The 27,894-nt window shown below is 37.3% G+C and overlaps 1 protein-coding gene across 4 annotated transcripts; it reads left to right on the top strand.

Annotated features, from left to right (window-relative positions):
• Positions 1–27,894, top strand: LOC107808188 (uncharacterized). Of its 4 annotated transcripts, none has more exons than XM_075247035.1 (34): positions 1–253; positions 9,284–9,345; positions 9,504–9,596; positions 10,578–10,749; positions 10,968–11,083; positions 11,269–11,355; positions 11,435–11,551; positions 11,637–11,700; positions 11,978–12,120; positions 12,659–12,706; positions 12,795–12,863; positions 19,650–19,725; positions 20,635–20,765; positions 21,731–21,790; positions 21,936–22,005; positions 22,165–22,229; positions 22,324–22,385; positions 22,468–22,591; positions 22,679–22,736; positions 22,878–22,990; positions 23,906–23,983; positions 24,066–24,128; positions 24,254–24,349; positions 24,467–24,576; positions 24,800–24,865; positions 25,304–25,493; positions 25,942–26,056; positions 26,255–26,367; positions 26,444–26,521; positions 26,847–26,912; positions 26,991–27,122; positions 27,227–27,283; positions 27,373–27,453; positions 27,560–27,894. In XM_075247035.1, exons 1-34 carry the CDS (start codon positions 142–144, stop codon positions 27,608–27,610), a joined length of 3,138 nt encoding a protein of 1,045 aa, XP_075103136.1. In that variant the 5' UTR covers positions 1–141; the 3' UTR covers positions 27,611–27,894. The 4 variants fall into 4 exon arrangements, with proteins under 4 accessions (XP_075103136.1, XP_075103135.1, XP_075103138.1 ...); XM_075247034.1 differs by having other exon boundaries at positions 9,284–9,352; positions 9,508–9,596; XM_075247037.1 differs by lacking the exon at positions 24,800–24,865 and having other exon boundaries at positions 2–253.

Raw genomic sequence — 27,894 nt, 5'->3', positions numbered from 1 at the left:
TTCCCTCCCATTTGCCCCAAGAAAGTGTGAAGTTGTCTCATTCTTCATTTCCAACACACACACACACACACTCACAGCAACACACACACATATAGCAAAAAACCCTTCAAACGGCAGAGAATTAAGTGTGTTATAAATTCAATGGATCAAGATCAACAATGGCTTATCAACTGTTTAAATGCAACTCTTGACCCAAATCAACAAGTCCGTTCTTTTGCTGAAACTTCTCTTCAACAAGCCACCCTTCAACCTGGTAATTTATCTTTTTTTATTTTACCCTTCATTTTTACTTTAACTGATTTTAATGTATAATCGATCACAATTTAGTTGGCGTCAGCTATATGATTTTTTTATATTGCTAAAGAGTTAGTGGGATTGGTCAATTTTTGTGTTTGAGTTGCTTGGAAGTTGTGCTTAAAGGTCTGTAATTTATGTAAAGTTTGGATATTTTTTTACTCCCTTCAATTTACTGTAACGGTTATTAATAGAAATTATCACAAGTTAGTTGGCATCAACTATATGAATTCTTTATATGTTATGTTTATTTGATAAATCGATGTGTGGGGTGCATGCATGCTACTGTTATTCCCGGTCAATATTGCTGTATTTGTAAATATTAATTCTGCAAAATATAAGTTAACGTAATGAAACAATAATAATAAATTCGAGCCCACTGAATTCACAGTGTTTCCTTAAGGAATTTAATCCCCTCCTAGTACCCAAGGTAATGGATTATTTCCTCCCAGGATAGAACGAATAACACACTGGTGTAGCGGTACTTCAAACCCCAGTGTTTCGGCGAACACAAAGTTCGGTAGCAAATCACACTTACAGTTGCTTTGTTTGAAGTTAAAAAACAATGCAGAACGAAGGAGTATATACTCAGAAAAACGTATGGAAGTTCTGAGAGGAAGGAGTGCAATGTATAGCCAATTTGTTGAGCGAATTGTATGTTGAGTTGAGTATTGTTTATCTTTCTTCAACATTTGCTGCTCATATATATAGCAGCCAAGAAGGAGTGCAAGACCAAACGTCCACCCTTCATGGTGGATCAAGCATTACATATTTGTGGAGCAAGCACTTCATGGTGGGAAGACCATTATCCGGCTGCCAAATTATCAATACACGGATTGAAAAATATCCGTTACAAATACGGATAATCTTACGTTAATATTTACTATTAACAAATAAATTTGGTCCAAAAAATTAATCAATCAATCGATCATTTGACCAAATCCAAATCCAAATCCAAATCCGAATCCGAAGCCGTAGCCGAAGCCGTAGCCGTAGCCGAAGCCGAGCGAGCGACGACGACGACGGCGCGAGGCTTGCTTTCTTCTTAACTCTTTAAGAGCTACAAGAAGAGCAATTATATATATACCCACCAAAAATGTCTTCCACTTCCAATATGGGACAATGTCTTATTGTTAAGAGGGGAAACTTAAAATTTTACTCAAAATTTCATTTTCCCTCCATTTCCCATTCACCCTCATTTTAAGAATATTACATCTTAAAAATAAAACCTCAACAATCCCCCACATGAATGGGGAATGGCTATATCACGGAAGTATGCATGAAAAAACTGTGTGATTTACAAGCAAGGATTAATTGCATCTGGATAAGTAGGTTTCCCTTTGAACTTTCCGTAGTAAACTTATGTCGGATATACTCGGTCAATCGGTAGATTTGATATCTTTGAACCGTCGATCTTTGGTGTATACCTAGACAACCATAAGTCACACAATCAACCCTTAACCGTCTTTGGTTCTCATTGTTGTGTTCGTTTCAGCCATGAACACCGCCTGGTTTCATAAGTGCGTAGAGAACTGGCCTTACAAAGTTCTCCTTGAAGCGGCTCACACTTCACACTTAAATAGGTAATTCCTAAACGTGTCATCCTGTAGATACACTATTTGATATACCCCGTATCAAATTTAGAAATCATTAAAAAGCCTTAATGCTTTATCCTTGGTACTGAACATTGTCTCATCACGAGAATGGACTAAAATTTTATTTGACGATGTTGAACCGTCATTAATGACTTTGTTTGATCTCTTTGAACCTAGATCTTGGGATCTCCAGTCTTCTAGGTAGAGTTACCGCCACACTGACTTGTTCTCGGCCATAGCCCCATTCCCCTTGATGATTTCTCAACTACCTCTCTAGTTAGGCCTTTTGTAAGTGGATCCGACACATTATCACTTGACTTTACATAGTCAATTGTGATAATTCCTCTAGAGAGTAATTGCCTAACGGTTTTATGTCTTCGTCGTATATGACGAGATTTACCGTTATACATGACGCTCCCAGCCCTTCCAATTGCCGCTTGACTATCACAATGTATGCATATTGGTGCCAACGGTTTGGGCCAAAATGGATTGTCTTCCAAGAAATTCCGGAGCCATTCAGCTTCTTCACCGGCTTTATCTAAGGCTATGAATTCAGCCTCCATTGTAGAGCGGGCAATACATGTTTGTTTGGACGACTTCCAAGATACTGCTCCTCCACCAATAGTGAATACATATCCACTCGTGGACTTAGAATCAGTTGAACCGGTGATCCAATTTGCATCACAGTATCCCTCAATCACCGCAGGGAAATTACTGTAGTGCAATTCAAAGTTCTGGGTATGTTCTAAATATCCCAAAACTCGTTTCATTGCCATCCAATGAGATTGGCCTGGATTGCTCGTATATCGACTCAGTTTACTTATAGCACAAGCTATGTCTGGTCGTGTACAATTCATGATATACATTAAGCATCCCAATACACGAGCATAATCCAATTGTGATATGCTTTGGCCTTTGTTCTTTGCTAATGCAAGATTCACGTCAATTGGAGTCTTTGCAACTTTAAAGCCCAAGTGCTTGAATTTTTCAAGTACTGTCTTAATATAATGAGATTGTGACAATGCCAGACCTTGAGGAGTCTTATTGATCTTAATTCCCAGAATTAAATCAGCAACTCCCAAGTCTTTCATATCAAACTTGCTATTGAGCATACGCTTAGTAGCATTTATGTTGGCAATGTCATTACTCATTATCAACATATCATCCACATATAGGCAAACAATGACTATGTGATTTGGAACATTTTTAATGTACACGCATTTATCACATTCATTTATCTTAAAACCATTTGACAACATTGTTTGGTCAAATTTCGCATGCCATTGTTTGGGTGTTTGTTTTAGTCCGTAAAGAGACTTAACAAGTCTACATACCTTCTTTTCTTTACCTGGAACCACAAACCCTTCAGGTTGTTCCATGTAAATTTCTTCCTCCAACTCTCCATTTAAGAAGGCCGTTTTAACATCCATTTGATGAATTTCAAGACCATACACTGCAGCTAATGCTACTAACATCCGTATGGACGTAATTCTTGTAACTGGAGAGTATGTATCAAAGTAGTCTAGACCTTCTCGTTGTCTATACCATTTGACTACGAGCCTTGCCTTGAATTTATCAATAGTGCCATCATCTTTGATTTTTCTCTTAAAAATCCATTTAGAACCCAAAGGTTTATTTCCAGGAGGAAGATCAACCAATTCCCATGTATGGTTGTTCAATATGGATTCTATTTCACTATTGACTGCCTCTTTCCAAAACAATGATTCCGAAGAAGTCATAGCTTCTTTAAATGTTTGAGGCTCATTCTCCAATAAGAAAGTCACAAAATCTGGTCCAAATGAAGTAGACGTTCTTTGACGTTTACTACGTCTTGGATTCTCCTGATTACATGTACTTTCTTTTGTTTCTTCCCGAGGTCGTTTAGATCCTTCACCAAATGACTCACATTCCTTTTTATACGGATATATATTTTCACAAAACTCAGCATTATCTGATTCTATAACCGTATTATTATGAATGTCGGGATTTTCTGATTTATGAACCAGAAATCGATATGCTTTACTATTTGTCGCATATCCTATGAAAACACAATCAACGGTTTTCGGTCCTATCTTTACCCTTTTGGGTTTAGGAACTTGCACTTTTGCCAAACACCCCCACACTTTAAAATAATTCAAGTTGGGCTTCCTTCCTTTCCATTGTTCATAAGGAATGGATTGTGTTTTGCTATGGGGCACTCGATTTAATATTCGATTAGCCGTAAGAATGGCTTCCCCCACAAGTTCTGTGGCAAACCAGAACTTATCAACAACGCATTCATCATCTCCTTTAATGTGCGATTCTTTCTTTCCGCAATCCCATTAGATTGGGGCGTGTAAGGGGCTGTTGTTTGATGAATAATTCCATATTCTAAACATATTTCTTCAAAAGGAGATTCATATTCACCACCCCTATCACTTCTTATCATTTTTACTTTCTTGTTAAGTTGCGTTTCAACTTCATTTTTGTATTGCCTGAATGCGTCTATTGCTTCATCTTTACTATTCAGTAAGTAAACATAGCAATATCGAGTACCATCGTCAATAAAAGTTATGAAATACTTCTTTCCACCGCGAGATGGTATTGACTTCATGTCACAAATATCTGTGTGAATTAAGTCTAAAGGATTTGAATTCCTTTCAACTGACTTATAAGGATGTTTAACATACTTACATTCCACACATATTTGACATTTTGATTTTTCGCATTCAAACTTGGGCAGTACTTCCAAGTTAATCATTTTCCGCAAGGTTTTATAATTGACATGACCCAAACGTACATGCCATAAATCATTTGACTCAAGTAAGTAAGAAGAAGCTGAAATATTATTATTATTTTCAACAACCATTACATTTAGATTGAAAAGGCCCTCGGTGAGGTAACCTTTTCCCACAAATATTCCATTCTTACTAATTACAACCTTGTTGGATACAAAAACGCACTTAAAACCGTGCTTAACAAGAAGTCCAGTAGAGACTAAATTCTTTCTCATTTCGGGAACATGAAGGACATTGTTCAAAGTCATGACCTTGCCAGAAGTCATTTTTAGAAATACCTTCCCATATCCTTCAACTTTTGCTGTTGAAGCATTTCCCATATAAACTGTCTCTCCGGGTTCAGCAAGAGCATAGGTAGCAAAAGTCTCTCTAACTGCACAAACATGGCGAGTGGCTCCTGAATCAAACCACCACAGTTTAGGATTTCCCACCAAGTTACATTCAGAGAGCATGGCACACAAGTTATCAACATCATCATGGTTTACTACCATGTTTGCTTGACCCCTTTTCTTGTCTTTCTTCGGAGCACGACACTCCGTAGATTTGTGTCCGGTTTTCCCACAGTTGTAGCAGTTTCCACTGAACCGCTTCTTGCTTGGGTTGTATTTCGGACCAGAAGCCTTCTTCCTCTTTTTGTTAGCTTCAACAATATTTGCTCCCATTATTGTTGAATTTCCACGGCCTCTCCTTTCAGCAGCTTTATTGTCCTCTTCGATTCTCAACCGAACAATGAGATCTTCAAGGGACATTTCCTTTCGTTTGTGTTTCAAATAATTTTTTGAAGTCCTTCCACAACGGAGGCAACTTCTCAATCATTGCTGCTACTTGGAATGCTTCGTTGATTACAAGACCTTCAGCAAGTAGATCATGAATAATCACTTGCAATTCCTGGACTTGAGTAATAACAGACTTGCTATCTATCATTTTGTAGTCCAGAAATTTTGCGGCAACGAATTTCTTCATCCCGGCATCTTCAGTCTTATATTTCTTTTCAAGCGCATTCCACAATTCTTTGGATGTCTCCATGCTACTGTATACATTATACAGATTATCATCCAGTCCGCTAAAAATATAATTCTTGCATAAAAAATCAGAATGCTTCCACGCTTCAATCACGAGAAAGCGTTCATTATCTGGAGTTTTATCCGGCAGATAAGGAACATCTTCCTTGATGAACTTCTGTAGACATAACGTAGTTAAGTAGAAGAACATCTTCTGCTGCCAGCGTTTGAAATCAATCCCGAAAAATTTTTCGGGTTTTTCTGCCGGTGCCAACGCCGGTGTTCGGCTTGTCGTTGCGTTGGCAGTCGCCATCGGAACAGCTTGGTTTTCGTTTTCAGTCATCATCTTTTCTGTAAAAGAATGACACAAACAAACGTTTAATACACGTTTTCAAACTGGAGTAAAAATCACGTAGATTTTAATATCCAACAAAACGCCACGAAGGCTTAACTCTCCAAAACGGGAGTACATAAACCACAAAGGTTTTAGTTTGCAGAATAATAAGAATAACACAAGTACAGAAATAAATATTAAATTCCTTAAGATTGTTATTCCCGGTCAATATTGCTGTATTTGTAAATATTAATTCTGCAAAATATAAGTTAACGTAATGAAACAATAATAATAAATTCGAGCCCACTGAATTCACAGTGTTTCCTTAAGGAATTTAATCCCCTCCTAGTACCCAAGGTAATGGATTATTTCCTCCCAGGATAGAACGAATAACACACTGGTGTAGCGGTACTTCAAACCCCAGTGTTTCGGCGAACACAAAGTTCGGTAGCAAATCACACTTACAGTTGCTTTGTTTGAAGTTAAAAAACAATGCAGAACAAAGGAGTATATACTCAGAAAAACGTATGGAAGTTCTGAGAGGAAGGAGTGCAATGTATAGCCAATTTGTTGAGCGAATTGTATGTTGAGTTGAGTATTGTTTATCTTTCTTCAACATTTGCTGCTCATATATATAGCAGCCAAGAAGGAGTGCAAGACCAAACGTCCACCCTTCATGGTGGATCAAGCATTACATATTTGTGGAGCAAGCACTTCATGGTGGGAAGACCATTATCCGGCTGCCAAATTATCAATACACGGATTGGAAAATATCCGTTACAAATACGGATAATCTTACGTTAATATTTACTATTAACAAATAAATTTGGTCCAAAAAATTAATCAATCAATCGATCATTTGACCAAATCCAAATCCAAATCCAAATCCGAAGCCGAAGCCGAAGCCGTAGCCGTAGCCGTAGCCGAAGCCGAGCCGAGCGAGCGACGACGACGACGGCGCGAGGCTTGCTTTCTTCTTAACTCTTTAAGAGCTACAAGAAGAGCAATTATATATATACCCACCAAAAATGTCTTCCACTTCCAATATGGGACAATGTCTCATTGTTAAGAGGGGGAAACTTAAAATTTTACTCAAAATTTCATTTTCCCTCCATTTCCCATTCACCCTCATTTTAAGAATATTACATCTTAAAAATAAAACCTCAACAATCCCCCACATGAATGGGGAATGGCTATATCACGGAAGTATGCATGAAAAAACTGTGTGATTTACAAGCAAGGATTAATTGCATCTGGATAAGTAGGTTTCCCTTTGAACTTTCCGTAGTAAACTTATGTCCTTTATATTTGTTCTGTTGTGTTTTATTTCAATAAATAGATGTGTTGGGTGCAGCCATGCTAAAAACTTAGCAGGGGTGATTAATTTTTGAGTTTGAGTTGCTTGGAAGATGCTTAAATGTCTCTTATGTATGGAAAGTTTTGATTGTGGAGTAGTTTCTATGAGTTTCTATTTGGAAGTTTTTGGAGAATGTGTCAGTTGGGATGGTGTTAAAGTACAAATTCTTGACTTCAAGTTTAAAAACTTACTGGAGGGCAAGGTTTTGGTCTAATGGTAAGAGTGTAATACGTGATGTGTGGATAGGGGACACATCATGGGTTTGAACTGTGTCGCAAACAAAAGCCTGGTATTTAAGCAGAGAAGACTAGAAGGGCAGACCCATTATACACCAACTTTCAAACCGTGCGTTACTGGACCTCGGAGGTTTCTTGGTTATCAAAACAGAAAAAGAGTTTAGAAGCTAACTGTTCATGTCAAAGATTTGAGGTACCCTTTTGTATTTGAGTTGCTACGGAGATGCTTATAGGGCTTTATTCTCTTAAAAAGTTTTGATTTTGCATAATGTGCTGTTTGAATAGTGTTGAAGTGTGAAATACTAAGTTCAAGTAGAAATTAACTGCTGATGTCAAAGTTAAGGTACTCTTACGGTCGATCAAAATTAAACCTTGTCTTAGAGATCCTAAAAGGTGAAACTGAAGTCAGAGATGGCTACTTTTGCTATTCGATTGACTCCGTTTATTGGGTGATTTTGAGATTGGTTAACGATATTTCAATGTCCAGACAGTTGAAATGCACTTGGAAAATCTTTCATGAATTTTCCTTTCTGTCTGAATCTGGAGCAGTACAAGAAGCATACTTTCCCACCTTCCAGCAATTTAGTTTGTAACTGAAAATGATACATCAGAGGGATGACACTTTTTGCTTCATGTTAAAGATATGAACTGCGGAATGTAAGTACTTACCGGGAGCCGGCGTCTGGTGCCGGAATGAAGAGGTGCTACCAGTGTTTGAAGGAGAGAAGCTGCTGTGTAGTGTATTTTGAAAGGAGGGGTTCGTGTGCAGTGTTGGAGATATATTTGGTCTAGGGAGATATACTCCTAATGTTAGTTTGAATGTGATTGACCAATTTAGTGTTAGAGGGTATGGTGCTACTCTCTTTATACAGATTTCTTTATTATCCCCTACTTTCTTTGGTCTAGGGAGATCTCTTTATACAGATTTGTTGGATAATGGAGGTCACAAAGATGGAACTACTTATAGATTTAGGCGCCATGGCCCCCTCGTTTTATAAAGATTTTCTTTCCAAAATTCCTCTGTTATAATTTTTAAAATTAATGCATGTCAAGGTTTGGACATTTACAATATTACAGTATTTTGCTACTTGCAGACTGTCAAGATACATAGTGGATATGGACATTTAACATGACATATATGGCTTTTGTCGGAATTTAGAAACTTGAAGAAAGATAGGAGCAGTTATAAGTTTCAAATCCCAAGACTGAAATTCAGAGTTTTTTAAAGAAAGAGCAAAAAGAATGTGTTGATGTGCTGGTTATTGCATTGTGAGGAACTTGGTCAAATATCTTGTTTGTACACTATTAATACGTTTTAGTCAAATCTGGCCATTGTTTTATAGTAACCTAGTAACTTTTAATATTATTTTTCTCTTTACAGCTTGGACGAGTGAACTTATCTTTCTTGATAGCATATTTTCCAAGTGAGAAAAAAGAGAGAGGAGAAATCGTCAAAGCACGAAGTATTACTTATCTACGAACATGTATAACAATCCATTAAGTCTTGACTACTGCCAAAGATTACATGTCCAGAACTAAACTTCTGCCATGTGTGTGAATTTTGCTGATCTATAAACGTGGCTGGGTTTAGATATTGAAGGATTCTTCATGAATTTATTTAATTTCTTTGACAATTTTTCTAAAGACAGGAGAAACTTTAATCTTTGTCAATTCTGTCTTCTCTTGAAGGTTTCGGAAGCGCATTGTGTAGAATTGCGGCAAGGAGAGAGCTATCTTTGGGATTACGTCAAATATCCTGTTCTTATTACAGAAATATATATTATCTTCTTTTCTTTCCTTTCAAGTTGTACCAATGTGATAATCCATGATGGACTAAGCTTATGCATGTCGATTTCGTTGATTGTCTTTTTTGCTTCCTTTTGGCCTTGTAAGCTTAACTTGCTTTTACCTAGCTGCTGTTATTCTAAAGCAGTTTATAAAGAAACACTGGCAGGAAGACGAGGAGGGTTTTGAGCATCCTGTTGTTTCAAGTGATGAAAAGGTCGCTCTTCCTGTTTCCCTTGTCCTTGGATTTCTGTTTCATCTGCTAAATGTTTTACAATTTTCTTAACAACATTATTGCCTCTTTGAAATTAAAATTTTAAGACATTTTGCGGATCTTTAATATATGGGATTAACTTAATGTCACTGTAATTAACCTTTTGCTCTTTTGGTTAGTTTGTGCTATTAAATGTAGAACCACTGATTAGTTTGTTCTGGATCATCATGATATATTCTCTAATTTTCTGTAGAGGCAGTTCGGGGTTTAGAATAAGACGAACAGAGCAGTACAGACAGAGTCTTTTCCGTTAGTTTGCACTGTCTACACCCCCTTCAGATGCCGTAGATGTTTTTGCATATTTGCACTGACTGCGCCCCCTTCTGATTCTTGTAGGGACCAATAATTGAGAGGCGACTGTAGGCTTTGTAGGTATCTTTCAGGTTAAGACCTTAAAAAATCGCTTTTTCTTCTTTCTTAAAAGGCATGTATGTTGTGCAATGCAGTTTTAACCTTTGAGAAAACTTGGCTTGAGTCTCTACTATTTTTGGTAGAAAGATAAAGATTGAGTGGGGTAACCTTTGCGATCATACCGTTTTCTTTTGTAGAACTTCAGGAACTATGGTAATCAATGTAATAACAACTTATGGTTGGAGTGTGAGAAAATCAAAGTTTAGATCGATATAACAGTAGGATATTTACTCAGTGTCATCTTGTTTATAAAAGTTATCGATTCAAAAAGGAAGAAACCTCTAGCTAGATTGAGAAAGAGATAGGGCTCATGCTTGAACCTAAAATGTATTGAAAATATTGATTTGGTGATATTCAGGATCGCAGTAAGTCAAACTTCCTTCCTGCATCACCTACTTTATGAGGATCTAGATCGTATAGTATCTTTGGGATTACATCTCAGGTGTTTAGGGAAGCTCTGTTTTTTCACTTTCTCTGTACAGATCCGTGGTGTAATTCTGTGAGTTTTATCAGGTAGCTATACGTGGCCTGCTGTTGCCGTTGCTCGATGATCCTCATAGAAAGATCTGCACGGCCATTGGTATGGCTGTGGCATCTATTGCCCATTATGATTGGCCAGAAGACTGGCCTGACCTTTTACCGTCACTAATGAAGTGTATCTCTGACCAAACAAACATGAATGCTGGTGAGTCATTTGCTTCACTTTATCATGAAGTTAAGGGATTGTAATCAACTTGTTTTGGTCATCTGAATTGTCATGCAACTTACTGGTTGGCACCCTTTTCTTTGCTGTTTGTAATAACCTTGTTTTAGTCATTTGAATTGTCATGCAACTTACTGGTTGGTACCCTTGTTTTGCTGACTGTTTAAAACTAATTTAGACGTGATGTTCAAATTGTGCAGTTCATGGAGCTTTGAGGTGCTTAGCTCTTGTATCGGCGGATTTGGATGATATGATGGTTCCAAAACTTGTTCCTGTTTTGTTTCCCTGCTTGCACGCAATTGTTTCATCACCTCAGGTTAATTTAGTTTACTGTGGCTTTCCTTTGGCTGTTCTTTGAAGTAGATATCTTAACATGAATTTGTAGAAGGAGATATCTTAAGTCTCTGACAAATGGTAGTGGTTAGTAATTTCTTTAATTCTTTTGCTTCTCTTGTGTCACCCAGAAAGCACTGCTCTTCAGGTTCCTCTGTTTTTGTGCAGATCTACGAGAAACCTCTGCGCATGAAGGCTCTTTCAATAGTTTATGCTTGTACCTCAATGCTGGGGGCTATGAGCGGTGTGTATAAGGTATTTTCGTTCTGCGAAAAATATTTGAAGCTTATAACATTGAGTTATTATATCATCATTGGTTATCCTTTGTGTTAAGACGGAGACGACTGCAATGATGTCACCTATGCTTCAATCTTGGATTAAACAATTCTCTTCTATTCTGGAACATCCAGTGCAATCTGAAGACCCTGATGATTGGAGCATCAGGATGGAGGTTGATTTTTTTTTTTGTCAAAATTATATGATGCTGTATTTCATACTTTGTGTCATAGATTATAACTTCCCCTCGTTACGTATAGGTTATAAAGTGCTTGAATCAGTTCCTCCAGAACTTCCCAAGCCTCATGGAAAGTCAATTTAGGGGTTAGTATCCTCATCTATTCTCCTTTCTTTAGCCGAGGGTCTATCAGAAACAGTCTCTATGCCCTTCCAGGGTAGGGGTAAGGCTGCGTACATCCTACCCTCCCTAGACCCCACTTGTGGAATTACACTGTGTTGTTGTTGTTGTTGTTATCCTCATCTATTCTCCAGGACTAGGTTACTCCTTTATATTCTATGTTAAAGTGATATTGCCAAGCATAGATGGTAAAATATGCTGACATTTCTATCTATTATTTTTTGTTATCCTACTTCATTTCAGTTTTTATGGGGCCATTGTGGCAGTCATTTGTATCATCTCTAGGAGTGTATACACGATCATCGATCGAAGGAATAGAAGATCCTTATGATGGGAGATATGATTCTGATGGTGCAGAACAAAGTCTTGAATCATTCATCATCCAGGTAAAAGAGACCGAGCTCTGTTGTAATCTAATAATCACTAGTCAAAGCTCATTTAAATGATTTCTGGCTTCAGGGGAGGATTTAAACCTAATTTACCTAGTTTCTAAAATCGATCTAATATTATATGCTGGCACCCATGCTCCAAAGAAATTAAATGGTGCACTTGGTTGATTGTTGAGTTATTCACCTAAAGGAGCAAGGATCAATTCCCACTTACTACTTTTTTCCCTCCTTTCTTAAATGGTCCACCCATGTTATAGAAATCCTAGATCCACCTCTGTCTGGCTTTAGTAAAAACAAAAGTTTCAGACTTTTAGATTTCAGGCGCAACTTGTATCTGAACAATTTGAATTGTTAAGGTTATGTTCTTTGACTATGGAAAATTAAATCTTCTTTTTCCTCTTTCATATGTAAGCAGAACCGTAATTTGATCTTCAAATTATTTGTTTGATTCTTAAATTGGTGATTCTTATCTTGTGCTTTCTTTTGTTTTAGCTTTATCTAAATGAGTAAAACATTTTTTCTTGTGGTCTTGCAGTTGTTTGAGTTTCTATTGACTATTTTGGGCAGCCCCAAATTTGTAAAGGTGTGTTGCATAACTTTCTTTAGTTGTCTGTGCATTCTTATTTATAATAATGGTTGATGACGGTTCACAGTTGGAGATATCATTGTAGGTAGTGGGGAGCAATGTAAAGGAGTTGGTTTACTATACTATTGCCTTTATGCAGACAACAGATCAACAGGTAATAATAGTCTCCTTTTTCAAGCTATGATTGTGCAGATCTGGTTTATAATGGCGTAAAAGAACGAGAAAACACTTATCTTTAACTTATCTCGGCATGCTAAAAAAGAAATAATCATCAGTCAAAACCTCTGATCAAAGAATGCTTGAATAACCTTAACAAATTAGATGATTAACCTTTTAACGAGTGTATCTGAATTTTAAACATGCTAAGTTTTGGAGCTATTGTTTGTTATGGAAGTAGACGCTACTTACTGTGGGTTTTGTGGCCTTTTGGCTTCTAATTTCCAAACTGGGGGAGGTGGCGGAGATGGTGTGTCACTCACCCAAGAACAATGTGGTCATGGTGCCTGTGCATCCTAGAGTATTTCCCTTGTGATCCTCTTGGTATCTTATGCTTTGACTTAAAGATGCAATTTCTTTGTTTTATTGGTTATTTAAAACTTGGGGTTTGACTTGATTTCATGCTTTGTCTACATTGATTATGGAAAACTATTTAACAGCAATTAGAGGGGAAAAATATTGGTATGAGTTCTTTCAGTAGACAGTGGACATCTAAGTGAGGGGATGCTAACAGAGCACTTATAAAAGTTCTTTCTTCCTTACCAAGGTTGAATTAGGTTTTAGGACGTCACGATTACCAGTTTCTTGGTTGTCTTCTTTCTTATCCTCATCATGCTATCATTAAAAAAAATTGTGTTTGCATTTCATATGTTATTCATGTAATGAAGTTCTTGTTTTATTTTAGATGACCAACTACAAGGCTGTCTTATAGATTTTTATATATATATAGGTAGTCGAGCGTTTCCCGTTGTCTTCCTTAGTGCAATATTATTAGTGTTAGTATGGTATCACTTTTATCCTTAGTTTGCTAGTACCATATATCTTGTACTGCTATTACTTGCCATAAGTACTCCCTTAATTTGCTATCACTACATATCTTGCACTATTATTACTTGCTATCAGTACTTCTTTCATCTTTCTCTTTTGCTATCTTGGATTTAGTTTTCTAATTATCCTGTATTGTTGTTACTTGCTATCAATGCTTCTTCCATCTTTTCTCTAGCCGAGGGTCTACCGGAAACAATCTCTGCCCTTCCGGGGTAGGGGTAAGGCTGCGTACATCCTACCCTCCCCAGACCTCACTTGTGGGAATACACTGGGTGGTTGTTATTTGATAAATATACTCTATTCAGTATTCACTGAGACAACACCAAGTGCTGGTGATATGGTTGTCTTTCCAAAGTGTGTGGAGTTAAGGAAGTCATGAGTGTGTCGAAGTGATTTATATTATTCAAGTTGCACCAAAATGTTAAAGATTGTAAACATCTAAATTTAACAGACTCTTGCACTTCTGATCTGTTCCAAATTTTGTGAGCTGCTTCTTCATTCTCTGCACTCTCTAGCTAGTGACATTTTTTTTTTTTTTTTTTTTTGATAAGGTAAAAGTTTTATTCATAAGGTACCAAGATGGTACAAAAAGTTACAGAAAACACCCCAAAACAGCCATATCCTATAGGCCTCCTAGTAAATCCAGAAACTCTAAAAACTTTTGATGTTCCATTGATACACTACTTTTACACCAATAAAACAAGTCGTGAATACATTTGTTTCTAATTCTAAAAATGTGCTCCCTATGTCCTTCAAAACAAACCTTATCAAAAAAAAAATGTCCTTCAAAACAATCCCGGCTCCTTTCCAGCCATAAAGTCCAGAAGATGCATAATGGGATGGTTCTCCATATTTGCTTCAGTCTTCTAGGTACTCTTTGACTATGCCACTCTTCCAACAAGCTCCTAATAGTCGGTGGCATTACCCAAGAGATTCCACAGATGTTTAAGAATAAATCCCAGCATTGTCTAGCAATTCTACAATGAAGCAGAATATGATTCACTGATTCTTGATCTCCTTCACACAAATAGCATCTATTGCTAAGATTAAATCCTCTTTTTTGCAAATTGTCTTGTGTCAAACATGCTTCCCAAGATGCTATCCAACCAAAGCATGCCACCTTAGCTGCAGCTTTTGTCTTCCATATCATCTTCCATGGCCAATTATTAACCCTGTTTCTTGACTGCTTAATCAGCATATTGTAACAACTTCTGACTGAAAACTTTTTATCCTTTTCTTCTGCCCAGATCAGTGCATCCATCTTACTATGATTAATTGAGACCGAGTCAAGCTGCTGAAGTAAGAAACAATAGTCTTCTATCTCCCAATCGTTCAGGTTTCTTCTGAGCTCCACTTGCCAACCTGATCCTGTGAAAAAATCAGCAATCACACCTCCTTTATTAAGGGAGTAATTGAATAGAGAAGGATACTTAGATTTCAAGCATTCCTCCCCTATCCATAAATCTGTCCAGAATCTAATTCTTTGTCCATTCCCAACTTCCAGCTTTGTATATTTCAGAAATTCTTCCCAAAGTTTACTAATACACTTCCAGATACCTCCTTTTGCATTCAAATGTAAAGAGGAAGGTCTCCAATCAGTCTTGATTCCATAAATAGCACTGATCAGCTTCTTCCATACCTTATCCCCTTCATGAGTAAATCTCCATAACCATTTAAAAAGTAGGCTCTTATTGCGGGCTTTCAAATTCCTTATCCCCAAACCACCCCCTTCTTTATCATTTAACACCACTTGCCATTTGACTAAATGCATTTTCTTTTTAGTAGCATTGCCATCCCATAGAAAATTATTCCTCACGGTGTTTATCTTTTTCTCCACTGCTACAGGTATAGCAAAGAGGGACATCAAGTAGGTTGGCATTCCATCTAACACACTTTTTATCAATGTGACTCTACCTCCCATAGATAAATATTGCTTCTTCCAGGGAACCAACTTATTTGCACATCTATCCAAAACCCCTTGCCACATGTTCTGATCATTTTTTCTAGCACCCAGAGGTAGCCCAAGATATACTGTTGGAAATCTCTCAACCTTACAACCCAAGATAGCAGCCAACTTCTCAACTGTATCATCAGCATTAATGCTAAATAGACTACTTTTGGCCAGATTAGTTCTTAATCCAGTCACTGCTTCAAAAACTTGCAGAACTCCTTTTAGGTATAGAATTTGCTCTTTCTCTGCTTCACAAAAGAGAAGGGTGTCATCAACATATAAAATATGAGAAACTGTGACTCTATTATCACCAAATCTGCCAAAATGCATCCCTTTAATCCATCCCAATTTTTCTGCCTTCATTAACATCCTACTAAAAACTTCCATCACCAAAGTGAACAAATATGGGGACAAAGGGTCCCCTTGTCTCAAACCCCTTTGAGATCTAAAATAACCCTGGGGATTTCCATTTATTAACACAGAAAAACTCGCGTTAGATACACAGTACTTGATCCAGTCAATCCATCTGTCTCCAAAGTTCATTTGCCTTAGAATATTTAACAGACAAGACCAATTCACATGGTCATAAGCTTTCTCAAGATCCAATTTGCAAGCAACACCTCTTTTCTCCATTCTCAACAGATAATCAACACTCTCATTAGCAATCATAGCAGCATCTATTATTTGCCTGCCCTTAATAAATGCATTCTGGCTATTTGATACTACTTTATCAATTACCAATTTAAGTCTTTCTGCCAGCAGTTTTGCAATGATCTTATATACACTTCCCAACAGACTAATAGGTCTAAAATCTTTCACCTCTATAGCTCCCTTTTTCTTGGGGATCAATGCAATGAAAGTAGAATTCATACTTCTGATAAAGGAACCTTTTTTATAAAAAGCCTCCACAGTTTGCCACACATCATTCTTAACTGTATTCCAGCACTTTTGGAAGAAATAAAGATTGAAGCCATCAGGTCCTGGTGCTTTATGTCTCTGAATGATTTAATAACATTTTCCAACTCTTCCATAGAAAAAGGTCTCTGCAGCCACTCCTTGTCATCATCAGAAAGAGTCATCAAAGTATCATCTTCCCATCTTGGCCTCCATTCTTCAGTTTCGTTGAACAATTTCTCATAGAATTTCTGAATATGTGATTTGATTCTGTTATCATCATCCACCAACTCTCCATCAATTTCTATCTTGTCAATACAATTGAATCTCTTATGGGCATTGGCTTGTCTCTGAAAAAACTTAGTGTTTTTATCCCCTTGCTTAAGCCATATGCATCTGGACTTTTGTCTCCATGAGATCTCCTCAGCTTTTGCCAATTCCTCCAGCTCCATCATGATAGAATTTCTTTCTGAATCATTTTCATCATCCTGATCAAATCCCATACCGTGATCAATTTCTTCCAGTCTGGCCAATGCCTTATCTTTCCTATCCTCCAATTTACCAAAAACCTCTTTATTCCATTTTTTTAAATCACCTTTCAAAAGTCTAAATTTCTTTGCAAGAACAACATCAGGATCACCTTGAAGATTGTAAGATTTCCACCAGTTGTCAATTAGTTCTAAGAACCCTTTATGCTCCATCCACATATTTTCAAATTTAAAGTACCCTTTTCCTTTTCTCCAGTGTCCACATTCTAATAAAATTGGGCAATGATCTGAAGTAGTTCTAGGAAGAACCCTCTGTTTTACAAATTTAAAATGTTCATCCCAATCTTCAGATAATAAGAATCTGTCAATCCTGGAAGCACTCTGACTGTTTTTCCCTCTAAACCAAGTATAAGAACCTCCATGAAGTGGGAGATCAATCAAAGAGAGATCATGAATAAATTTTGAGAACTCTCATAGCTCTTGTGTTCTTGGCTCTTCCCCTCTTCTCCTCTTCAAACCTAATTACATTAAAATCTCCCCCCACTGCCCACAGTTGTGCCATAATTCCATTAATTGCAGCCAGTTCCTTCCATAAGCCTTTCCTTTCTTTCCTATCACAAGGACCATAAACTCCCGTAAAAGCATATTGGTATCCAGATTTTTCTTCTTCTAGTAAGATTGTGACCGAATGTTGACCCTTAATGTGCTCCAAACATTTCCATCTTCTTTTATCCCAGAATATAACAATCCCACCACTGTTACCCTGTGCTTCCATTTCAATCCACTCAGTCCACCTTGATCCACCAATCAGTCTGATGCAATCTAGATTTATCTTTTTCATTTTTGTTTCTGTCAAGCACACAATATCAGCCTTCCATTTACCTAACACTAATTTGACCAGCTCTTTTTTTTCTAACTTGTTAACACCCCTCACATTCCAACATATTATTTTCAAATTCATAGATCAACTGGAAATGCTCTCCTTCCCTTTCCTCTCCCCCCTTTAGATGTATCGCCTCCAAAGCCCACTCCAAACTCTAGTAATTTCAGTTCCCTTTCACATTTTTTGCTGGGAGAAACAGTACTCACTGAAGCAGATGAAGAAGATTTTTTTGGTCTTTCACTATCGATCCTCATAAGGAGCTCCATAAGCTTTTCCCCAATGTCTTCTGTCTTTATCCCCAATTGCTTGCTAATTTTTGTCATGTTTCTTTTTACCCAGACCGATGCTTGCAATTGCATTAACTTCTGCTTGATATTCAACGCCTGATTCTCATACCATGGCAACATCAAAATATCCTGGGCTTCATCAACTTCTGCTTCTTCTTCAACTTCCAGTCTCTCTTCATAGTTAAGCAAAGCTTCGTCAATTTCTTGTTCGCTATTGGAAAAATTATTCTTCAGATTCTCCACCATATCTCCATTGATGCTTGGGGTATTTTCCTCAGGTAGAAGATTCCCCAGATTCTTATCTTCTTTCCTCTCTGAGTTGCTTACCATTTCAATTGCCCAGAATCTCTCGTTTGGGTCTTCTTCTTGCTGAATATCTTCCATGACCTTCCTATCTGGAGAAAATGTTTTTGTTTTTATCGCCTCAACTTCAACAACTAAAGGGTCGAAGGAATTGGATAATTCTAGATCTCCCGCATTAAAAAGGGGTTTTGGATACATGGGTCGACCACTTTTACTCTATAACAAACTTTCTGGCCCATTTTTTTCTGATTAAAACCCTCTTTTGGGTCTGAATTTTGTTTTGAAATATAAGAGCCCTTCAGCCCGTTATTGTAACCTGCCTTGTTTGCATTAGAAATATTTGAGGGCCCACATTTATTAAATAACACCTGATTCTTCCCTTTAATCGACGCGTGGCCCATCCCCAAACTCGAATTTAAGTTATTAAAAATTCTTGGCACACGTATCTCACGCGCCTCCGATCTCATAATTTCCGTTGCCTTGGAACTCGAAGGTGCTATTTGTCTCTCATTAATGAGACTCTTCGAGTTCTGAGAAACTTTCCGATGATCTTCTCCTCTTCTCCGATCACCTTCTCGGTCACTTTTCCAGCCAACTTCCTCCACCCAAGAAATTGATTCGACCCATAAAGGTACTTTGAAGTTAAGGTTTTCTACAATCAGTTCTATTGATGCCGGAAAAGATGTATCGGAGTTTTTTACGCATATCCTCGCCCATCTCAGATGTCTTCTAATTCTTGGTATTACCCACTGCACCTTCAGAGGGATGAAGGAACAGGCTCCATGTCTGCCAAACTGCAGGAGATATATATAAGGTTCAGTATATATGGCAGCTTGTTTTTCAGTCGTGCTGATTATTAATAGCAGGATTTTGTGTCTGCTTTCAACTCTGCAGTATTTTTATTTTTACTAATCTCCCTTCACATGGAATCAATGCATCTACTTCTATGTTTGCTATTTTTTTCCACCTTCTGTGTTTGCTATTTGATCACAACTTTTTATTTGTTTTTATATGCCTTATTTAATTATAGCTACAAAAAAAGTTTCCATATGCCGTCTGTGTTTATCTTGTCTTTCGATTTGGATCGCAGATTCACACCTGGTCTATTGATGCCAATCAATATGTTGCTGATGAGGATGATAATACTTACAGCTGTCGTGCTTCTGGTAAGTGGTTTCTAGGTGCTAACTTTCCCCCCTTTTTCACACACCCCTGAGGTCTCTCTGTTTCTCTCTTTGTGTGGGTAGGAAGTACAATTTATTTCACACTTAGGATCATTAACATAGTATTGCATCAAGGGTAACTATTGTCAGACACATGAGATTTTATTTAGAAGGTTTAGTGTTTTAGTGTGTTTGGGTAGGTAATTGTGTTTTATGTTATCCAAACATATCGTTTACTTTTCATCTTTGAATGGTATTTTTTGCCATCATATTCTTGTACTTAGTTAAAGGTTAAATAATGTCATCAGTTCACAGCTTTATGCAAAGCACAGTTAACCACAAGAAGTACATGGATGTACAATGCGAACTTATTTAATTCATGAACTCTAGCAGCTGCTTCCCCATGAGAGACTGGTTTATCTCTCTTAGTGTTTCAGTGGTCTGGTACGCAAGGTTGAATATTATGATGCTAATTTACTGACTAATATATGAGTATATGACAATATTTTTAAGTGGTTGAGGGTTTGACTTTTCCTACCCTCAAGACCAAATTTGTGCTAGTGATGTAAAGCAGGCCAGTTTCACTTTCCTCGACGAGGAGGTTTCTCATTTCAATGTCGACCGTTTGCATATAGAAAACTTAAGGATCAGATATTCAGATTTAAGTTGTTTTCTTGTATTAAAGTTAGAAAATTTAAGCTCATGCTAACAAATAAAAAAAGGAATTTTGGGGGTTGTTTTCTCAGTTTTGGGCACCTTAACTGCTGGCTGTGCTTTCTTTCTTCTTGATTTTGATCTAGTGCAATTTGATTGTTGAGTTTCAGGCCTCTTATGCCAACTCTACGCATGATGTATCTATGCAGTCGGATTGCTGTATTCTGTACTTTACTTGATATGAAACACTCATTCCAGGTGCCCTTTTGCTGGAAGAAGTCATTAGTTCTTGTGGTACACAGGGAATTCATGCTATCATTGACTCAGCGAAGGCGCGATTTAGTGAGTCTCAGCAAGAAAAAGCATCTGGTGCTTCGGGCTGGTGGAAAGTAAGTGGAAAAGACTATGTTTTGACAGCTTTGATGCTAATTAGCTAATTCAACTGTATTCTCAATGCTCTATGCTATACATGGTCTTTGGTATGGGTATTATATATGTGAATGCCTCTAGCATGAGTATGCTCTACTTCCAGCCTGAGTTTTGAAAGATCCATCATAAGTAACTTAAGGTAAATGAAGAATCTAGTTGAGGAGTAATAATGTAAAGAAGTAATCTGACAAGCAATTTAGGATCAGCAACCTTCTGTCGAACTGTGAATAGTACTCTAACTTGCTCATTGTGATCTATTTTTAATTACAACATCAGTCATATAATTTGCATTTTATGAACGAAAAGTTTGAAGTCTTATAATCTATTGGTTGATCTTGTTTAGTAAAGTCAAATGATTTCATCCATAGTACACCAAGATAGTCTCTAGAAGTATATTAAAATATGGGTGTGGGGTTTTATTCTATCAGACCTATTCAACTGTTACAAAATGAAAAATGTCTTTACACCAGATATGTGATTCAAGAAAAATGACCTTTCTTTACTCCCCGTATCCTGCTCAATACAACACCTCCTAATACTCTCATTGTGTAATTTCTAGAAAAGACACGGCGGAGTTGTCTCCCAAATTCTTTTCCTATTCTCTGTACCCTTCAGTACACAATTGGCAACATTGTCCTCATGCATACCCAACTAATGAGAGAACAGGGTTCAGAGAGTAGCAATCCTGCATTGTAGTGAGAGATGATCTGTATCCTCGCCACTCTTGTTACACATCAATGGCACCATCTCACCACAATCCTTCTTAATTCCCTAAGATTGTCAGCAGCAAGAATTGCGTTCCATACTGCACACGATATGGAAAATATTGGTTTTTAATGCTCCATATTCCTCCTGCTAAACCAATATAAGCATTTTACGAGTAACACTCTTGCACGATGCCCCCTGATTCTCTTACTTTTGGCAGATGAGGGAGGCCACACTTTTTGCTTTGGCTTCAGTGTCTGAACAATTACTTGAAGCTGAGGTTCGTGTTACTTATAATACTTTAAATGGTGATTTCCTGACTTTCTGCTTGTTAACTTAAAAAATAAAAGAGAGTTCTGTGGCTGAAAGATTCATGTTGCTGTGTATATTGTAGTAATTACTTATTTGTTGGATTTTCCTCTCAGGTCCCTGAAATCACTAAAGTCAGTTTAGGAAATACTTTAGAACAAATTCTTTCAGAAGACATGGCAACAGGTAAATCTGGTTTTGTAGATCAAATTGAATTTTAGGTTACATGGTATGGAGATACATGTGTGAGGTTTGCTGGTTTGCTGTATTGGATATAGTATAGATGCGCACTAAGGTAGATGTTGAGATATCTCTAATAAAATAGTGCTCTCGTGGTATTTGCAGGGGTAAATGAATATCCCTTCTTATATGCCCGTATGTTCTCTTCCATTGCTAAGTTCTCCTCCATGGTAATTATCTTTGTAATTCCCATCAACATAGTTAAGACTTTATCTTTTCTTTTGCTATGCAACTATATGGCTCACAATTAACTTGTTTGTTCAGGTCAGCCAGGGTCTAATTGAACACTTCCTATATGCAGCCATCAAGGCACTTAGCATGGATATGTGAGAACCTAATTTAGTACTTAATTCTTCTATCAATGAAAAATAAAGAACTTGGTTATTAATGATGATTAACTACATATAGGCCTCCACCTGTAAAAGTAGGGGCATGTAGAGCACTTTCTCAACTTTTACCTGATACAAATAAAGAGGTTCTCCGTCCTCATTTCTTGGATTTATTTTCATCACTCACAGATCTTCTTAAGCATGTAAGTAACTATGAAAGTAAACTTCCTCCTTATTGTCTATTTTTTCCTCACTGTTGTTGAAGCTAAGGTTGAGTGTCTGCTCCACAGGCTTCTGATGAAACTATGCATCTAGTGCTTGAAACACTGCAGGAGACTGTAAAAGCAGGTTAGAAGAATATACGACAGTATGAGTTCAACTTAGCACGCAGTATTGCTTTGGAGTTTAAAAACTTTTTAGTGGAGTATCCTCCTAAAATTTTCGAAGCTCTCTTTGTGTGAAGTTTCTAACATATTTTTGCTTTTGTAGGCCCTGAGTTCGCAGTATCTACTGAGCCAGTTCTCTCTCCTATTATCCTGAATATGTGGGCTTCGAATGTTGTGGACCCTTTCGTCAGCATTGATGCTCTTGAGGTTCTGGAGGTAGTAATTGAAAGGCTTTTCTTTGATTACAAAAATCTAATGTAACAATGTTATATGTTCTTCACCAGAAAATTGAAATTGGCATGTTACTGTATGCGTGATACAGTTTATAGATGGGAGCTCACTGTCAGCTAGGTTAATTTTAGATGACAGGCAACAACAACAACAACAACCCAGTAAAATCCCACTAATGGGGTCTGGGGAGGGTAGTGTGTACGCAGACCTTATCCCTACCCCGAAGGAGTAGAGAGGCTGTTTCCGAAAGACCCTCGGCTCAAAAAAACAAAAAGACAAAAGGGGCAAAAAGAGAGACAATATTAGTATCACAACAACAATCATAGGATAATCTTTGGATAATTTTAGATGACAGGCTGAACTGTTAAAGTCACCCAGTGTCTTAGTGTGCTAGTTAAATCTTTGGTATTGCTCTAGCAAAGTCTCCTCTCAATTTTAGCCAAAAATTGGATTGGTAGTCGATTGATGTTCGATCAAAACGGAACATCGACAAGTAGTACCGTTCCTGTTTCTGCTTCCATATGATTTTGATTGGCAGGTGTAAGAAAATAAAACTATCATGCAATGTCGCGCCAAAACCAGGAGAACTTGGACTATTAACTGCATTTGTAAAAGTTATTTCTGTCTTTGAACCTATCTCCTTTCCTTGGGCTCAGGTTAATGAGCAACATATGTTTGTGGTTTGAAGTAACTGGACATCCATAATGAGCCTTTATATGTGTGTGTGTGTGATTATGTTATATATAATGTTTTCCTTTCAGATGAATTCTCACTTTTCATACAGTTATCTTATTGAATTTAAAGATTTCTGTTCTGTGACGTAGTTTGCTCAAGTACTTTTAGTTATATTTATCTTCTCTTATAATGTAAATTGACCTCCAATTTCCCTTTTGCTTGCAGGCAATAAAAAATGCTCCCGGTTGTATGCACCCACTGGTTTCTCGAGTTTTACCTTATATTGGGCCCATTCTAAATAAAGTATGCATGTATTTTTAGGAATTAGATTATTACAGAACGTTTATATTAGTTGTAGTGTCTGATTGTTGTCGGCATCTTTCAGCCACATCAGCAGCCAGAGGGTTTAGTTGCTGGTTCACTAGATCTCGTGACGATGTTGTTGAAGGTGATGTTCCACGTAAAATAAGGATCTCTGTGAATACCATCTTAATGTAAATTCTATATTTCCTTTTTGACTGGAAGATATTCTGTTATAAAGGTTCTTATATATCAATTATGTTTTTATTTCAGAATGCCCCAACTCACATTGTAAAGGCGGTGTATGAAGTCTCTTTTGATCCTGTTGTTCGTATAGTCCTTCAAAGTGATGATCATAGTGAAATGCAGGTTACATTTTTGGACTTTGTTTTCTACTTGGCAATCGATCCTAACATTCACTTCTGTTAGGATCACTTACTTTGCTCAGAAGTTAGAAGTAACCTATTGGTGTTTGTTTGAGTCCAGAATGCAACACAGTGCTTAGCTGCTCTTATATCCGGGGGGAAAGAAGAATTGCTTGCTTGGGGAGGTGATACTGCATTCGCGATGAGAAGTTTGCTTGATGTGGCGTCAAGGTGGGGTTCTCATTCTTCCTTTTTTCATGAGCCTTATTAAACCGTTGAATTTCAAGTTGTCTGGTTATCATGCTTCATTTTGTAATATGGGGCTGGTAGAGCTCATCGGCCACTTGCCATCATCTTTTTTTGCTCAATGAATCTCTTCGATTTTCCTCTTTAACATGATGTATAGATGTCATATCAAGATACATACATAACATAAGTTGATTAATCTGTTTAGGACTATGCGACTTTGCTGTTATAAGTGGAATGCCCGAAGGATAGGAATGAAAAAAAAGATTAGAAGGTGAAAGCTGAAATCTTTTAGATTGCTGTAATACTTTTACCGTAAACGTTTAAATGTATGGGAGCTTTATGCTTCTCATGTGCTCTTTCTTTCTTCTGGGGGGTGGGGGTGTGGCTCTGAGGGGGTACAACCCGATGGTAAGAAGTTAACCACATCTATACTGCTCTTGAGTATTAGTTTCTTCAGGTATTGGGAACCTGAGGCATCTATAATTGCTACATAAGTTAGAAGATCAGCTAGAAGGGATCATATTGAGCTTGTCCTGCTTTAACTTCCACTCTGTTTATTCATGATTAACTTGAAGAAATTGCTTGTGGTTTGAATATGTTGCTTTAGGCTTGTTTCTCAAGTTAAAAAATTGAAAAATGAGGGCTGCAGAATCATAGACATATCTACGATGTGGCTTGAATGATTGATTGTTTATGATCTTGCATGCAGGCTTCTGGATCCTGATTTAGAAAGTTCTGGAGCACTTTTTGTTGGGAGCTATATCCTTCAACTTATTCTGCATCTCCCTTCACAAATGGCCCAACATATCAGAGACCTGGTTGCTGCACTTGTGAGGCGCATGCAATCTTGTAAAATTTCTGGGTTAAGAAGCTCTTTGTTGGTTATTTTTGCCAGATTGGTATGATTTTCTCGTCCTTATTTGAGGATCTGTCTATACATTTTTGGCTGGTAACTGCTGATTTATGTAGTCTCGTTTCGGTCGCACAATGAATTAAATTTGCATATATAGACATGCCACTTTCTGGTGGTAAATGTTAAAGGAAGTAAGGAGTAGAACTATATTTGGGATGCTTTAGGATCTGAACCAAAACAAAATTGTTTTTCTCTTTTCGTTTTTTCTAGAAACTGAAATTTAAGTAATCGTTTGCCAGCATATCTTCTGACAACAATCACATATTACGATGTCTCTGCTGTTGCTTTGCTTTTAAATTAGTGATTTGATAAACAAGATGTAAAATATCTTTCCTTTACAGAATTATCTGTAAGTTTTTCGGTAATGAATTGGAGATCTTGGTGTTTTAATTGCCTTTTCTCATAGTACTTGATGCTTCCCTATGGCTATGTAGGTCCACATGAGTGCTCCTCGCGTTGAGCAATTTATTGAGTTGTTGGTCTCAATTCCAGCGGAAGGTCATCCTAACTCCCTCGCTTACTTAATGTTTGAGTGGACAAAGCAGCAAGGCAAGTATACAGGCTTGTTAGTCCTTCAGTGGCATTATGCAGAAACGTTTAACTGCATTGTTTTGAGCATATTATTGAGTTTTTGTTCTACTTGCTTCATCTCTCTTGTAGTTTGCTTAGGGAGTTGTGCATCATGAGCTACATCTTGACAGCTGCTTGTATATTTACTCTGTACTAAAAAAACATGCTAATATTCAGGGGAAATTCAGGGGGCTTACCAAATTAAAGTCACCACCACTGCCTTGGCTTTACTATTATCTACAAAGCATGTTGAATTGGGGAAACTGAATGTTCAAGGCCATCTAATTCAGGTTGGTTATACTTGTTGATTCTTCCGCAAGCAGAGTCCAACAATGACTTAAAATTCATTTTGTGGGTATTTCGAAGTCTACTGCAGGGATAACTACACGCTCAAAAGCTAAGATAGCTCCAGATCAATGGACGTTGGTGCCTCTTCCTGGAAAGGTATTTTTACTGTTCCCAATATGATGGTTTCAAAAATTGATGTCAGCCTGTGTATTTGTTTTTTGTATTTTATGGCACACTGGCCATGAAATATATGCCAACAAACTCATTCATGGGTTGACGATTCTTGCTCGCCAGTGAGTGATAAATTGATCTCTTTACCAGTCTTTGTGTTTTCATCTGTGTTTCAGCATTTGTTTGAGACTTTTTTGATGCATTTTTTTAAATCAAAGTGTGTTTTTATTGGCTGATATGTAATTTAACATTCTTGAGTAGTAGCATTATCTATTTTTTCTAACAGAACTTATGTTTATGGACTTGATAGATTCTTGCTTCATTAGCGGACACCTTAATTGAAATTCAAGAGCAAGTTTTAGTTGGCGGCGATGAGGTAATTATAGTCCTTAAAGCACTGTATAAAGACAAGTCTATAGGTTTTCTAAATCTTGCACAAAATCCGTGATGCCAGGATAGTGACTGGGAGGAAGTTCAAGAAGGAGATGTTGAGACAGATGAAGCTGTACTTTTATCAAGTAGTGTCATACCTCGTGGTAGACCATCCTATGATTACCTTGACGCGATGGCCAAGGCTTTCGACGAGGTTTTTGTTAAATGCTGCTATTCTTTCTTTATCTCCATCTGTCCATCCATCAATTTCCTTAAAAATTTGGTCATCATATTTTAACCCTTAACTTGTTTTACTAGGACGGGGATGATGGAGACGATGATGACCTTCTTAGTGGCGCCGACCCCCTTAATGAGGTATTTGTTTAGAAAAAAATACATCATATCTGAATGCTATCATTCCTTCAGAGAGTATCAACTGACCATCAATTCAATTGCGTCTGCAGATTAATCTGGTGAATTATATAGTAGATTTTCTCAAGAAGTTTGCTCATAGTGATGGAGCAATTTTTAGTCATCTTTTACAGGTCCATTCCAACTCTTAAGTGACTCAATCGAATATATAAGTAAAATATATAAGTAAAATATTACACTTTGAACCTTTATTATGGTTTTAACATCTGTTATTACCAGAGTTTGACGAAAGCTCAAAAAGATGCAATTCAAATGGTGCTGAAGCAATGAGGATTTTGTTGTTGTACAAAAGGTGAGGACAATGTTCATTTGTGAAAATTTCTGGTTTGGCCTACAAAGTTTTTATTCTTTTCCCCAAAATTGGCTCTGGGTGAGAGTGGCTGTGAGCTTGTAAAGCGCGAAATTTCATAAGTTTTTTAATTATTTATTGTTTTCCTTATATTAAAACGCGTAATGTAATGTAGCAGTTTGTAGCTTCATATCTGTGTGTCAATCGTAAAACTGCATTATGTGATTCATTCTTTTATTCCAGATAACATTTCCCTTGCTTCAAA

The sequence above is a fragment of the Nicotiana tabacum genome, chromosome 24 (assembly GCF_000715075.1).
Source record: "Nicotiana tabacum cultivar K326 chromosome 24, ASM71507v2, whole genome shotgun sequence".
NCBI classification, from domain to species: Eukaryota; Viridiplantae; Streptophyta; class Magnoliopsida; order Solanales; family Solanaceae; genus Nicotiana; species Nicotiana tabacum.
The sequence above is the reverse complement of the archived record's forward strand: the minus strand, read 5'-3'. Positions and strand labels throughout refer to the sequence as shown.